At 46.6% G+C, this 14743-nt stretch overlaps 1 protein-coding gene across 4 annotated transcripts in view; it reads left to right on the top strand.

The window, feature by feature from the left end:
* Window positions 1–7073: 7073 nt before the first annotated feature.
* PTPN2 (protein tyrosine phosphatase non-receptor type 2) overlaps window positions 7074–14743 on the top strand; it is a 76493-nt gene continuing 68823 nt past the window's right edge. For 3 of the 4 annotated variants that reach the window (XM_059894114.1, XM_059894115.1, XM_059894113.1), the window contains exon 1: window positions 7074–7242. In XM_059894114.1, the coding sequence (XP_059750097.1) occupies window positions 7081–7242 (162 nt within the window). In that variant the 5' untranslated portion in view covers window positions 7074–7080. Of the gene's footprint in view, window positions 7243–7522; window positions 7653–14743 lie in introns of those variants that run through there. The other variant, XM_059894116.1, reaches the window with a different exon arrangement.

The following is a 14743-nucleotide window of genomic DNA, read 5'->3' on the forward strand; positions in this document are numbered from 1 at the left end:
AGCCTTCCCTTCAATCATTGTGCTTTCAGGTCTGTGATTTGATTTGGCTTTGGACAGTGAATGAGAGATTGTGATTTTCCATTGCTGTGGCTAATTTCAAACTTCAGCTTTCCAACACTTGGACCCTAGCTGGCCAGCTGCTGTCTCTCACCCCCAGAGCAGAGCTCCTGGATCTATCGGTCACCAGGGCACAACTTCACAGGTCCAGGAACTTTTACTCTGGCCATTTCATCTGGTGCATCTCTCCCTCCACCGCTATTCCGGGACCCCGTCAGCCCCGTCGGCAGCACGTTCCACTGGTCAGGTCTGGCCCACAAAGGACGTGTCCCGCCAGCCTCTCAGAGATGACCATGCCTCCCTCACCAGTGCACTCTTTGTGCTTTAGGAAGGGAACTCCTCTCAATTCTCCCAAGGAACACAGCCAGGCGGTTGGGTCTCTGCTCCCACAGAGTGGAGCCATTCTAACACCCAAGCTCCCTGAGCTTTTCTAGTACTCTGCCAAGGAAGTTCAAACTTCCCCTCATTCACTGTGGATCATCATCCTGCCTGAGCTTCGAGAAGCTATTCTAGCAGTGATTTAGGAGTGGATGCAGGTGTCCTCACAAGGACTCCCAAATCACCAGAGTGTTCCTGTATCAATAAATTGTCCTCTACCCATCCTCATACTTCCCTCCTTCTCCATTCAACACCTTAAAATTTACAATTGCCCATTTTCTTCTCCTTTCTATTGGTGCATGTGAGCCAGGCCTTACAAATCTTTTGATTGTATAAGCTTTCTTCCTGAAATATGAACTGTTTTTCCCAACTCAAGCTGCGCTGAGGGTGGACCCTGATTATCAGTCAAGAGGTAACACGTGGTGTAGGGTAAATCTGGAGAAGTAGAAGCACCATTTTGGGACACCTCTTCCGGCGAATCTAGCCAGAATGGGGTGTGTGCCTGGAGGGTCCAAAAGATGTGGAGTTGCAAGATTCTCAGGGTCATCCACCCAAATATTTCTCGTGTCTCTGATTTTGATGATGAGAACTTTTATGGCCATGCACTTATTCCCCTTTGCATCTCTGTTTTCATTACAACAGGTTTGGTGCCTGATTTTCACCCATCACACTCTTGGGACTAAGTAAGTGTCTCCTTAAACACGGCCATAGGGGCTCCGCTGACTCCACAACTTGAGTTGATAGATGGCAATCAAAACCTGTCTTTTACTTTGTTCAAGTCTTCCAAAGCATTTGACAAAGTCCAGCCACCTCCAGTATCTTTATCCATTTAGGTGCTAGAGCCACCACGTAGCCCCATGTTTCTTCCTCCCACCTGCACCTCATCCCAAGCACCGCAGGTGAGATGCTTAGCAATTGTGATGTTACCGCCAGCCGCTCACCTCCAGCAATGTGTTCCAGATTGCTGTGTGCCACGGCTGTGTGCCAAAATCCCGTCCAGAAAGTCTGTTTCTAGGACCACTTCTGAGACTAAATATCTTAGCTGGAATCCCTGAAAGCAGAGTCTGAGACAAAGGCTCATGTGCAGGAATCTGGGAAAGTGCTTCTAGGGCGCAGTGGTATAGGATGGTGGTGTGGAACAGGTAAGGAGACAACGCTGACGGGAGGATGCCTTATCATGTTGGCCACCACTAGGGACAAATGGTGCTCAACCTCACTGGGGCCCCACAAGAAACCTTAAGAAATGTATCTCAGGACCGTGTGTCTGGGGGTGAAAGAAGAAATCATCATTGGTCAAGGGTGACTCCACCCGTGCTAACTTCCCTGCGCTTCTGAGTTAGGCGTGTTTGGGGGAATAGTGGGTTCTTTAGGGTGTGCCATGCGTCAGCGTCAGAGAAACCCCAGGGCAAGAAGGGAGAGGTGCTCAAAGATAGAATTCATACTGCTATGATGCTGAGTGCACCTGATTAAGATCTGGGGATTTGAATGTGTTTTCCATAGCAAAAACATACTTCATAAACAATTTTTAATAAAAAAAAATATTAATTAAAACTGTGTAGAGCCTCTGTTCCACCTGGCAGAAAAAGTTTTTTGCAACAACAATTCCTTTGTGTTTTTATATTAACTTAGTTGTAATTCAAGTGTAAATTGCAGCCCAATTTACACACAAGCATAAAATAATAGGAAGTGGGGAGCAGCTGTAGATAAAAAGAAAGCAAAAGGAAAAAAATGCAGTGCTTTCATCCCACTACTGGGCATATACCCTGAGAAAACCATAATTCAAAAAGAGTCATGTACCAAAATGTTCATTGCAGCTCTATTTACAATAGCCAGGACATGGAAGCAACCTAAGTGTCCATCATCAGATGAATGGATAAAGAAGATGTGGCACATATATACAATGGAATATTACTCAGCCATAAAAAGAAATGAAATGGAGGTATTTGTACTGAGGTGGATGGAGTTAGAGTCTGTCATACAGAGTGAAGTAAGTCAGAAAAAGAAAAACAAATACAGTATGCTAACACATATATATGGAATCTAAGGGAAAAAAAGGTCATGAAGAACCTAGTGGCAAGATGGGAATAAAGACACAGACCTACTAAAGAATGGACTTGAGGATATGGGGAGGGGGAGAGTTGAGATGTGACAGGGTGAGAGAGTGTCATGGACATATATACACTACCAAATGTAAAATAGATAGCTAGTGGGAAGCAGCCACGTAGCACAGGGAGATCAACTCGGTGCTTTGTGACCACCTGGGGGGGTGGGATGGGGAGGGTGGGAGGGAGGGAGATGCGGGAGGGAGGAGATATGGGGATATATGTATATGTATAGCTGATTCACTTTGTTATAAAGCAGAAACTAACACACCATTGTGAAGCAATTATACTTCAATAAAGATTAAAAAAAATAAGAAAAAAAAATTTTAAAAAAATGCAGTGCTTTCAAATATGTTAAGTTTCTTAAGAATAATGATAATTGCTAATGTTACTAGGGATGTGGGTAAACTCATATAGTTTTAGATGTCTACCTGTAATATACATTGGTTTTCTTCCTTCATAAAGCAATTTAGTACTGCATTTCAAAAGCTACAAAAATATCTTTAGTAGATTCTCTAAGTGCCCTGCCCATATCCCCTCAACAGCCACCTGTACTCTTAGAGGGTATTTTCTGCTTAAAGATGTTCTGGCCATGGGAACTGTCCATTTGGGCTGCTATAATCAAAATCCCATAGACGTGCTGGCTCAAGCATTTATTTCTCACAGTTCTGGAGAAGTCCAAGACTTCTGGGAAGTCCAAGATCAAATGCCAGCAGATGTAGTGTCTGATGAGAGCCAGCTTCCTGGCTCATAGATGGCTGTTTTTTGTCTTCTCGCCGTTGCCCCCTGTGCGGCAGTAAAGGAGCAACAGAACTTGCTGAGGTTTCTTTTAATGAGGCTCCACCGTTGTGACGAAATTGCCTCCCAAAGGTCCCACCTCCATTTCAACATGTGAATCAGGGGGAGAAGTAGACATGCATCCACAGCAGGAACACGCTCAGCTTACACCAGGGCAAGCCGGAGTGCCGGAGCACCAAGAGCCTCTAGAAGCTTTCTTCAAACCATGACAAGTGGGGAGTTGGTGGTAACACCCCAGCTTTCTTGCCCTTTGGTTTGGATAGCTCAGCAGTAGTTCTGGACTTCCTCTTGGAGCTCTCCAGGGGAACCAGGTCCAGTTGCCTACAGCGGTAACGGGTTGTTAACAAACCCTTTACGGCTTCCTTCCTTCCTGTCCCTGCCTCCCTGCCACACTCTTTCACCAGGGTTTCCTGGCATCACCTAACATACTTGCACTCAAATCTCCTTCTCAGGGCTTGCTTCTGGGAAAATCTAAATGGAGATAACAGTGATACCTTTTTGCCCAATAATTCCACTTCTGGGTATTTATCCAAAGGAAATAATCCTTAAAAAGGAGGGAGGAGTTATATCCAAAAAGGATATTGCAGCATTTTTATATGGCAGGAAAATTGGAAACAATCTTAATGTCCAACAGAGATCCATTCAGTCACATTTGTTTTTCATCTACTGTATTCCAGGCACTATGCTGGACTTGGGATTCCCAAATGGAACATCGTACAATTAGATGGGACAGGAGACAAGGCAGGAAGATGACGAAACCTCAACTAAGGGAGCAGCAGGGGGGACAGAGTGGAGCAGAGAGAGAGAGAGTCCTTAGAAGGAAGAATCAACAGAACCAAGTGACCTGTTAGACACAGAAGAGAAAGGATGGGGAGACGGTGAGGATATCGTCCAGGTTTGTGGCTTGGGTAAATGGGTGATGGGAGAGAGAATGCAGAAAAAGAAGCAGGTCTCAACAATAAGGTCTTGAATCCAAATTTGAATAAGTTGAGTTTGAGAAGCTTTACTAGATTGCTTCAACATTATTTAACGTCTGTGGACCCTCAAGCCACTTGACTATACAAGCCAGGCTCCTGGACACCTGTCTGCATGAAATTTCATTCAAAAGAAACAAAAATCCAACTACACAAGCTTTGAAGAATAATTTAGATCTTTCTTATCAGTTTTCTTCAAGTCTTGTTCCAGGAGTTTTCACAGGATATACCCCAGAAACATCCCCAGAAATCCTTTGCAGACATTGCTCCTTCTTCTCAAATTTCCTGTGGTCATAAAAATACCTCCTAATTGTCTCCTAAACAGTAATTCTCCCACCACCGGGCTTCTCTCTCCGTTCATTTCCTCCTCTGCTCTCTGCCCCTCCCATGTGTCTCACAACTGAAAGATACCATCAGGAGCACCAACCGCTGGAGGCCATGCTGAGCCTCTCTCGGGAGACTGGAGGGTCCAGGGCAACCCGTCTCCCCCATGGAATGAGGTAGACGGTGCCACGTGGGGAATGTAGTTCATCTCTGTTCATTTCATGGCTCGCAGTCAATGCAGATGCTGCTGGGGTGAGAACCATTGCCTTAGAATCCTAGCTGCTCGCAGCAAACTAGGACAAACCGTTAGAGAGCCAGCGCTGCTCCCCCAACTGGGGGTTGACAAGTGAGTTCCTGAAGGATGGTGTGCATCTGGTGACAAGAACTGTTGCTTTGAGACCAAGATTTGATGAGGTGATTGATGCTAAGAATCATGTGGTATCCCAGGAGATACCATGCCTTTAATCTAAATAATCAGTTTCAAGGACAGAACTTCAGAAACCAGGACAATTAGATTGTGGGGCACTTCTGGAGGGAGACCTTATATATTCCTCAGTTACACTCTGTAAGTAGAAAGGCTGATTGGCTGCTTAATTTTCTTTATTACAGTTTCTTCTTGCTCCCACAGCTTACTGTTTTTTTCTGATCAGTGTTTTCATTATTTTATGTGTGTAAGGACACTTTTTTGCCCCAAGTATTTTAAACCTCTCATGTAGCTCTGTTCCACAGAACTTCGATGATTTGTATGCTCTGCAATACTTTAGCCACTAGCTCATGTGGCTATTGAGCATTTGAAATGTGGCTAATTCAACTGAGGAACTGAATTCTCAATTTCTGTTAAAGAAAAAAATTATTCCTGACACTTGTAGATGACGAGGTAGGGAAGACTTTATTCAAGGTGTGTGTGGGGCGACTACTGTGACAGGTATAGGGACAATGGCAATGGGTCTTGTAGTGGGGGAGAGATTGGGCTCAACTCTAAATTCAGAATGGGAAGTGGGAATTTATAGCCAAGCTGGGGGAAAGGGGGGTGGTCAATGGATGGAAAATTACTAAGAGGTGTTAAAAAACGAAATTCAACTGAGTGAAATTTAAAGATCTTATTGGCTTTATTAAACGATTCATGTATTGGGCAGATGGACAGGAGCTCCAAGAAGCTACACAAAACGAAAGACTTACAGGCAGTAGGGAGTTGGAACAAGGGAGTTATCCCAGGCAGAGAAGTGAACTGGTTACTGCAGGGTCGAGGGCAGGGGTCTATCAGGCAGATCACCTAACCAGTGGTGATAGTGATTCTTGATTTACTCCTTTAAAGTCCATTTCTGGGAGAGCTGAAACTACCATCAAGTTTAGGTTTGGTGACACGGGGCTTCCCAAGCGACTTCATTTTGGGCCTGTAGTCTTGTTTTTAACAGAGGAAGCACAGGGGGGTTCTGGGTAAGCCTAACAGGATTCTAGCTGAAGGCAGGCCACGGATATCAGATGTCACCCCGGGGGACGGCAGAAGATGCGGAACCTGATTAAATATCAAGTGATCAGGGACTTCCCCGGTGGTCCAGGGGTTAAGACTCCGTGCTTCCACTGCAGGGGGTGCAGGTTCGATTCCTGGTCCAGGGAAGTTCTGCATGCCGTGAGGTGTGGTCAAAAAAAAGAAAAAAGAAAAAAAAAAACTAAGAGTAACCAGATACTGAGAATGGGGGATTCTGGCTAACTGACTTACCAGGATTCTTGCTAAAATTCGACAATGCAGAGAGAAACAGGGCAGCCCAAAAGTTGAGACCTAGCTGAAAAAGAGCTCAGAGGATCCTGAGTAGAGTTTGGTCAAGGAGAGAATCTTTGTCATTTCATTTAATTTTAATTAAAATTTAAATTTCAGTGTTGGACAGCACACTACCGTTTTTCTAACCCTTCACATTTCTTACTGAAGATGATAAGGTGTCCTAAGCACATGAGTTTCCCTGTGTGAAGCGAGATGATTTCCATAATCAGCACGTTTGTTTGGTAACAGACGATTTGCTCTTTTTACAGGTAACACTAACTTTTAAGTTGTGTAACATTTACTTAACAAGCTGTAGTCTCCAACCTCCAGGAGAAGTTGCTTCTCCTTTTGCTGCAGCGGTCTATTTGGCACAAAACCCGCGGGCGCCCAGGAGCGGGCATCAGTCCTGGTTTACATTTTCCGAGAGGAGAAAGTGGGGCACAGGCCGCTAAACTGACCTAGAGGACGTTCAAAATAAAAATCAAACCTCAAGGAACTCAACCGGCTGCTCTCCCCGGAGCCCTGCCTCTGGCGCCGCCAAGCCCCGCCCCCTCCACCTGGGCACCGCCTGGACCACGCCTCCCCCGCCGTCCCGCCCCGCGCGGCGCAGCCGGCGCGCTGACGTCATGAACCAGGTACTTTCCCTGCGGCCAGGGCGGCGTGGGGGCGTGGCGGGCGTGGAGCACGCATGCGCGGCAGCGGCTGCGCGCTGCCCGGATCGTGCGGGGCCCGAGCCTCTCCGCCGGCGCAGGCTCCCTCGCGCCAGCTCGCGGCCGCCGCCATGTCGGCCGCTATCGAGCGGGAGTTTGATGAGTTGGACGCTCAGAATCGCTGGCAGCAGCTGTACCTGGTGAGTGGCGGGCTCGCGCAGCCGCCGCCGACCCCTCCGAGGACCTGGCTTGCGGACGCCGGCGCTCACCGGCACTCGCCGCCTCCGCCGCCTCCCGCTGGGGCGGAAGTGGTGGCGCGCGGGCCACCTCAGGGCGCGCGTGCGCCGCCCGGGCCTCGGCGCTCGGGCGCTCGGGGTTGGGGCGGCCGCATGCGCGCAGGCGCAGTGGGCTCCGGGGGGGGCGGTGCCGGGGGGCGGGCGTGGGCGTGGACGCAACGGTACAGGGGGCGGCCAGGGGGTCATGGCGTCAGGGGGTCGGGGCGTCGGGGGGCTGGGGTGGGTCGCCGAGCTGTGGTGGTGCGGCCGGACAGCGGCGGCCCGAGCGTCCCCGGCCCGCCGTCGCCCCCTCATAACTTTCTGGAAGGAGCTCGGTGAGTCAGGGTAGGCGTCGAGGGGTCGTCCGCGCCCCGGGGCCCGGCCTGAGGGGCTCGGGTCCCCGGGCGTCGTGAGGCAGCTCCCCGAACGCGGGCGCCCGGCGTGATTTCTGGTCGCCTCGTGGAGACGCGCCCTGGGACGGTCTCCTGGGTCAACCATGGAGCCTTTCGATCGAGCAGAACTTCATTTTATCTCTTTTAGAGTGACCTAGTTGTCTGCTTCCTACTGCTAATTATTGTATGTTATTTCCAGGATTGCAGTAAGTGGTTGTGAGCTAAATGCTGCTCCCGCTGTTCAGGTCGCTCTGTGTACAGTAAAACGACAAAAAAAGGGCTTTCCTGTAAATCTAGATGTTCCCGGGCTTTTCCCCTTCCCGTTTAATTAGATGACAGTTCCTCTTGTCATTATGTTCGTAATGTAACGTTTTCTTCTTGAGCACATTAGCAGGACGTGTAATAAATACCCTGATTCACGTGGGTCAGAGTGTGTTAGAATAGGGTACTAACTTCAGAGAATGCTGGTAAGGACTTAACCAATTATAGAAAGTTTTAAATGCAAATTCTCGTAGGAAGCTCTATATGAGAGCCTGCCAGCTGTGTCTTCTCCAGTTACATTTGTTTTAGGAGAGCCTGCTGTCCCCAGGTTGTGAGTGGTTTATCAAAATACAGGTTTGAGACGAGACGGTGCATGCTACAGCTTAATTCAGCTTGATATTTTGATTAAGTAGTTTGACTTCTTTTGTTATCATTAATATCCATGAATATTCAGTGAAAAGTGTAATCCATCTCACCAGAAAAATGCATTTATATCCACTGAAAATTGCATTCAGTTTCATAGAGTTCAGGAAATCCTTCCATGGGCTTCTGCCTAGGAATCCTTTAGTGGGTTGGTCAAAGCTCTTATTATTTTTCTTTTTCCTAGTGGAAGAACAAGAACATTTGTTTGGTCAGTACAAATCATGCAATACGCACTGGTGTTTTGTTAAAGTTGGTCACAAACCAGGAAAAAAATGGAAAGCAAGTCCAGAAAGAGTTTTGACTCTGAGTGTTTTCCTTTGACTCTAAACATCCACTCAGCCATTGTACAGATTGCGCTGTGCACCCTGCCCTGAGCCTTGGGGATTCAGCAGAGAGCCACTGACCAGGTTCCTGCTCCTGAGGCGCTCACCTTCTGGGACTTGGTCTCTTGAAGGCCTCATCACAATTCCATATTTTCATTTACTCACTTGTAACACCTTATCATGTGCCAATGTTAGACGGAGTCCCTGCTCTCCAGGATCCAGCCGAGTGGGGAGTGGTAACTAGGGAAGCAGATGAAAACATGAGAGTAAGAACCGCAGAAGCTCGTGTTAAGCACAGGGTGCTGTGCATCCCCCACAGGATGCATCTGGGAGTCCTGGCGCAGCTTCCTGGAGGAGGTAGGGCCTTGCCTGAGTCTTGAAGGACAAGTCGGCCAGGGGAGGAGAATGAGGGAGGGAGAGAATTAGTGTTCAGAGGAGGAAGAAATGTGTGCAGAGACACAAAGCATAGAAGGCCAAGAGAACTGCCAACGGCTGAGCCTGTTGCAGAGTGCGGTGTGACGTTGAGGTGCCAGGGGGACAAGGCCAGACAGTAAGACGGAGCCCGTTGGCCCTTGTAGATCAGTCTGAGGACTGTGAGCTAGTTGATAGGACCCACTGTGGAATTTGATGCTTGGAAGTACCATAATCATATTCTCTTTACTTTTTAGCAAGACCATTCTAGCTGTGGGTTGGGTGTGGCTAACTGTGGGCAGCTGGTACAGGGAAGGGGGTCTTTGGGAGTCAACCTGAGGAGAGATGTTGAGCTCTTGAACTCAAGCAGTGGCAGGAAGAATGAAGGGGAGATGCAGACTTGAAATGCTAAGGGGATAGATTTGTTTGGTTTTGAAACTGTTCAATTTGCTTCCTGTAAGACATTGAAATGGGAATAGTTTAATATATAAATTTGGAGTTCAGGAGAGGTCTGAGCTGTAAATGATTTTGGACATCATGAGCATGCAGATGGTATTTGAGGTCCCAGATGCAGGTGAGATCACTTAGGGAAAACAGAGAGGGTTTGGAAATGCTGAAAGCCAAGGACAGAATCTTGACAGATAACAATGTTTAAGGGCATAGGTAGAGAAAAAGGAGCTTGCAAAAAGAAAGGCTAGAGAGGAATAGCCATAGAAGTGGGGGGAAAATTGGTGGTGGGTGTGGAGGGAGCTGATGCTCAGCAGGCACGTGCTGCAGGGGCACCAACAAGGGCAAAGCCGAAAGTGCCCGTTAAATTAATCGCTAGAAGATCAACAGATTCCTTGAAAAGAGCAAGTTGAGTGGAATACGGAAGTCAGATGTGGGATGGAGCGGGGAATGGTGGCTGAAATGAAGCATGAGTATGTGACTTCCCTACTTTAAACCTTCAGTGGTTTCCCATTGCTCACCATGTAGACTTCAAACTCCTGCCACGGCTCACAAGACCACAGGTCCTGCCTCCCCATATGACTTTCTTCCCTCTTTGTCATTGGGTTCTTCTGCTCCTTGAAATGTGCTGTCTGTCCTTCCCTTAAGGCCTTTGTAGATTTAGTTCTCTTTGCCTGAGCACAACTTTTCTTTCCCTTTTTCTTTCCCCCTTTGCTTAACTACCTCCTCATTCCTGGAGTCTCACTTCCTCAGGGTGAGGCGGTGGGAGGAGCTTCCCGGCCCTCCCTTGCAGGGTGGGATCCCCTGGTACGTACCCATAATGTCCCATGGCCTCCCCTTTCAAGGCAGGGCATTGGATGTGATACAGCAGCACAGGACTTTGGGACCACAGTTTCTGTTACGCAAACCACTATCGTTTGAGTAGGAAAAAGTGTTACAGTGGGCTTTCTTCTTTGTAGATCACAGCAGTGGGTATATTGATGGTAACGTTTGAGAAGAGTTATGCTTTTTTTGGCGATACTAATTTGACTAGGAAAAGAAAGGATTTGCTCCTGAGCAAAAAAGCTAAATATAACTAAGAGCTAGACTTGCTTAGTGGTGTGAGGACTTTTGCTTTATACCTTATTATTCAGTCTTGTAGGAAAAGTGAATGTATTATTTTGAGACTGATACTCTGGCTCCTTACCCTTTTTAAAAAAATTTTCTTATTTATTTGTTTTTATTTTTGGCTGCATTGGGTCTTTGTTGCTGTGTGCGGGCTTTCTCTAGTTGCGGTGAGCGGGGGCTACTCTTTGTTGCAGTGTGCAGGCTTCTCATTGTCGTGGCTTCTCTTGTTGCGGAGCACAGGCTCTAGGCACGTGGGCTTCAGTAGTTGTGGCACACGGGCTCAGTAGTTGTGGCTCGCGGGCTCTAGAGCTCAGGCTCAGCAGTTGTGGCACACGGGCTTAGTTGCTCCGTGGCATGTGGGATCTTCTTGGGCCAGGGCTCAAACCCCTGTCCCTTGCATCGGCAGGCAAGTTTTTAACCACTGTGCCAACAGGGAAGCCCTGGCCCCTTACTCTTTTTACCCCCTTTGAACAGTTGCTTTTATAACATAACTTTTGAAATGGGAGGTTTCTGGGAATGAATGACTGGGTTGGAGCTGACTCTTAGTTTATCTTTTCTTGGCCTCATTAGCCTTCCTGCAGGCTGTGCCAATGCCTTGTGCACATTCAGGCACCTAGTGGGCACTTGATATGTGTTTGCTGAACATGACTTCCTACCACAGATGGGTGACTTGATGTGTTCACATAATTGGGGAGGGGGGAAGCCTAAAGAGATTGGAGGTTGAAGAAAGAGAAGGGAAGATTATTGGAGCCAGAAACCTCAGGAAGCAGGAGCTGACGGGATCAGGAGCACACGGCAGAAGACTTGCCTTGAACGGGCATGGTTGGCAGAAGTGAGATTGCTGGAAAAGTCTAATTTGTCTGAGCGACAGACTAATAACATTAATGTAGTCTGAGGTTAATTCTGGCTTTTTGAGAAATGTTCATGATTGCTTTTTGCTTTTCCTTTGTCACTGATGATTGCTGTCTGAATCAGGCTCTGGGGCATTAGAAGGGCAGAGGAAAGGAATGGAGTACTGTGAGCCTTTCGGGGAAGAGAGTAAAACTGTAGGGAAATGGCAAAAGCTAAGTCATGAAATAATGTTTCTAGTAAGTGGTAGCTCAGAAGGAATTTGGTTGATTAATCAGACTTCGTGGAACTCTTAACTGACTGGTCATTTTTCTTTATTAGAAATTCGTAGTTCAAATATTGTCAGAGTAAGAGCAGTTTTTACCATTTGTGATTCAACTAATTTTTAGAAGTTAAATATCAAATGAACTCTATTCTTCTAGTACTTACAGTGAGCAGCCAGTGTGGAGGATAAATCAAAGCTATCTTACTGTAAAACACTTCCCTTGCAGTGTCTGTTGCATGTTCTCCTTCCAGCCTTTAATTTAAGTTCTCAGTGCTTGCCATATTAAACTCCTTGAATTTCCTTGAGAATCATCTGCTTTCTCACACCTTGGAGTCTTTGCACATGTTGGACACACTCTGTGCCTACCTTATTTTCTGGGAAGCGTCTCCAAGACTAGACTTTAGTTATATGCTCCTTCTCTGATTCCTGAATCCTCAGTATTCTTTTATTAGAGTATGAGTCACATTGTTTTATTTTTATTTTTTTAATAAATTTATTTATTTGTTTATTTTTGACTACGTTGGGTCTTCGTTGCTGCGTGTGGGCTTTCTCTAGTTGTGGCGAGCGGGGGCTACTCTTTGTTGAGGTGCGTGGGCTTCTCATTGTGGTGGCTTCTCTTGTTGCGGAGCACAGTCTTTAAGCACGGGCTTCAGTAGCTGTGGCGGGCGGGCTTAGTTGCTCCGCGGCATGTGGGATCTTCCCGGACCAGGGCTCAAACCATGTTCCTTGCATTGGCAGGCAGATTCTTTTTTTTTTTTTTTTTTTAAATCATCACCTTTTTTGACCAGGATTCTTTATTTGTTTATTTATTTATTTATGGCTGTGTTGGGTCTTCATTTCTGTGTGAGGGCTCTCTCTAGTTGCGGCAAGCAGGGACCACTCTTCATGGCGGTGCGCGGGCCTCTCACCATCGCGGCCTCTCTTGTTGCGGAGCACAGGCTCCAGACGCGCAGGCTCAGTGGCAGGCAGATTCTTAACCACTGCACCATCAGGAAAGTCCAGTCACATTGCTTTATAACTGTCTACTTGTCTGTCTGGCTCCTTGAGGGCTGCCTCATTTTCCTTTGTTTCCCCACCATCTGCCTGTAGGCCTGCAGTGTGTTAGATGCTCAGTTAGTATTCTCTAAACAAGAGTACTGCTCCCTCTGTAAGATGTCAGCACCTTGGTTTATTCCAACCCCTCACTCACAGCTGAGGAGACACCGTCCAGCACGAGGTTGTGACTTCTGTAAGGTTACCATATCCGTTAGTGATACAGCGGGGGTCTAAATCCCGTCCTTGTGATTCTCACTGCAGCACTGTCCTGCTTGACCAGCATGACAGCCTATGTTGCTTTCTTCTTATGATCTACTTGAGATTAATGGTACTGAGAGAATCATTTACATTTTTGATGGTAAGGAGAGAGTAGAATGTGTTATAATAGGTCGGGTCATTTTGGGACTGGAGACCTTTGAAACAGCGTCTGGGATCCATGGATCAGACTGGAAAGGGATTTTCAAGTCCCCTGAAGCTGTGCTAACTTGTGTGAATGCCCTGCGGGATGTAGTTTCTGGGGGATTCCATAGCTTTGGTCAGATTCTTTTTTTAAAAATTTATTTTATTTATTTATTTTTGGCTGCATTGGGTCTTCATTGCTGCACACGGGCTTTCTCTAGTTGTGGCGAATGGGGGCTACTCTTCATTGCAGTGCGTGGGCTTCTCATTGCAGTGGCTTCTCTTGATGCAGAGCACGGGCTCTAGGTACGTGGGCTTCAGTAGTTGTGGCATGCTGGCTTAGTAGTTGTGGCTCGCAGGCTCTAGAGTGCAGGTTCAGTAGTTGGGGCGCACAGGCTTAAGTTGCTCCGCAGCATGTGGGATCTTCCTGGACCAGGGCTCGAACCCCTGTCCCCTGCATTGGCAGGCGGATTCTTAACCACTGCACCACCAGGGAAGTCCAACTTTGGTCAGATTCTTAAGTGGAGCTCTGTGATTCCTCAGAAGGTAAGAACCACTGCTTTAAGGAAAAGCAGCTGGGGGAATGATTCTCCAGTGAAGAATATAGAACTAGAAATAATACTGTTTTGCCTTTGACGGGTTCTGTAGGTTACTGATACCTATAATCATGGAAATCCAGATAGCTACGTTGTCCCCTACTCTTTCTAGCTTGCCTCTTGTTCAGTTTTTTGATTTTAACCAGAATCTCCAATAGCCCTTTTTGGCTTCTCCCAGATCATTCGTATCCACAAGAATTCCGTGTTCCCAGTTGGAGAATTATCACAGCTCTTGCAGGCTTCTGCGGTTCGGACACCCTGTCTGATTGTTTTGTTTTCTTACTCTGTTCACTCTTCCAAAGAGTAAACCAGAGATATGGACAGATAAGATCTAGGAGAGCAGAATTAAAATTAACATAAGTGTGCTCTTCACTTTCTCAGATAAGCATTCATATGATTTGTTTCCCCTGGAAATTCTTATCTAGATTCTCCATGCTCTGTTCCCTGTCGGTGGTGCCATTAAAATGATTTCTTATTGGTAAACTGTTCAGGGCAGAGAATATTTAAACCAACTAGTAATTTAGAACTTTGGATAATACCCTTCGTTACTTTGGATAATAGTGACTAACCGTATACTAAGTCAATTTAGCATATAAACTTAAAACATAGCAGCTGATAACTAAGGAACAGATACGGTTCAGCAGCCTAAGTGTTAAAGCATGTAAGTTCTGACTCTGCTGTTCTGAGCAGAATAGTAAACTTTTCTGTTACATTCTTAGTTGGAATGCTGTTGTACTTTGCTGGGCTGTTGTCTGAAGTGAGTGTAGTGCTAATTTAAATGTATTTAATGTAGTGCTAATTTAATGTTCTATTTATGGTACAGTAGTAATGTTTCAGGAAGCTGTTTTGACTTAACAGTGAAATCCTTGCTTTTAAAGATCGTGGACACCTTTAGACACCTTTAAGATGAAACCTGTG

The sequence above is a fragment of the Balaenoptera ricei genome, chromosome 14 (assembly GCF_028023285.1).
Source record: "Balaenoptera ricei isolate mBalRic1 chromosome 14, mBalRic1.hap2, whole genome shotgun sequence".
NCBI lineage: Eukaryota > Metazoa > Chordata > Mammalia > Artiodactyla > Balaenopteridae > Balaenoptera > Balaenoptera ricei.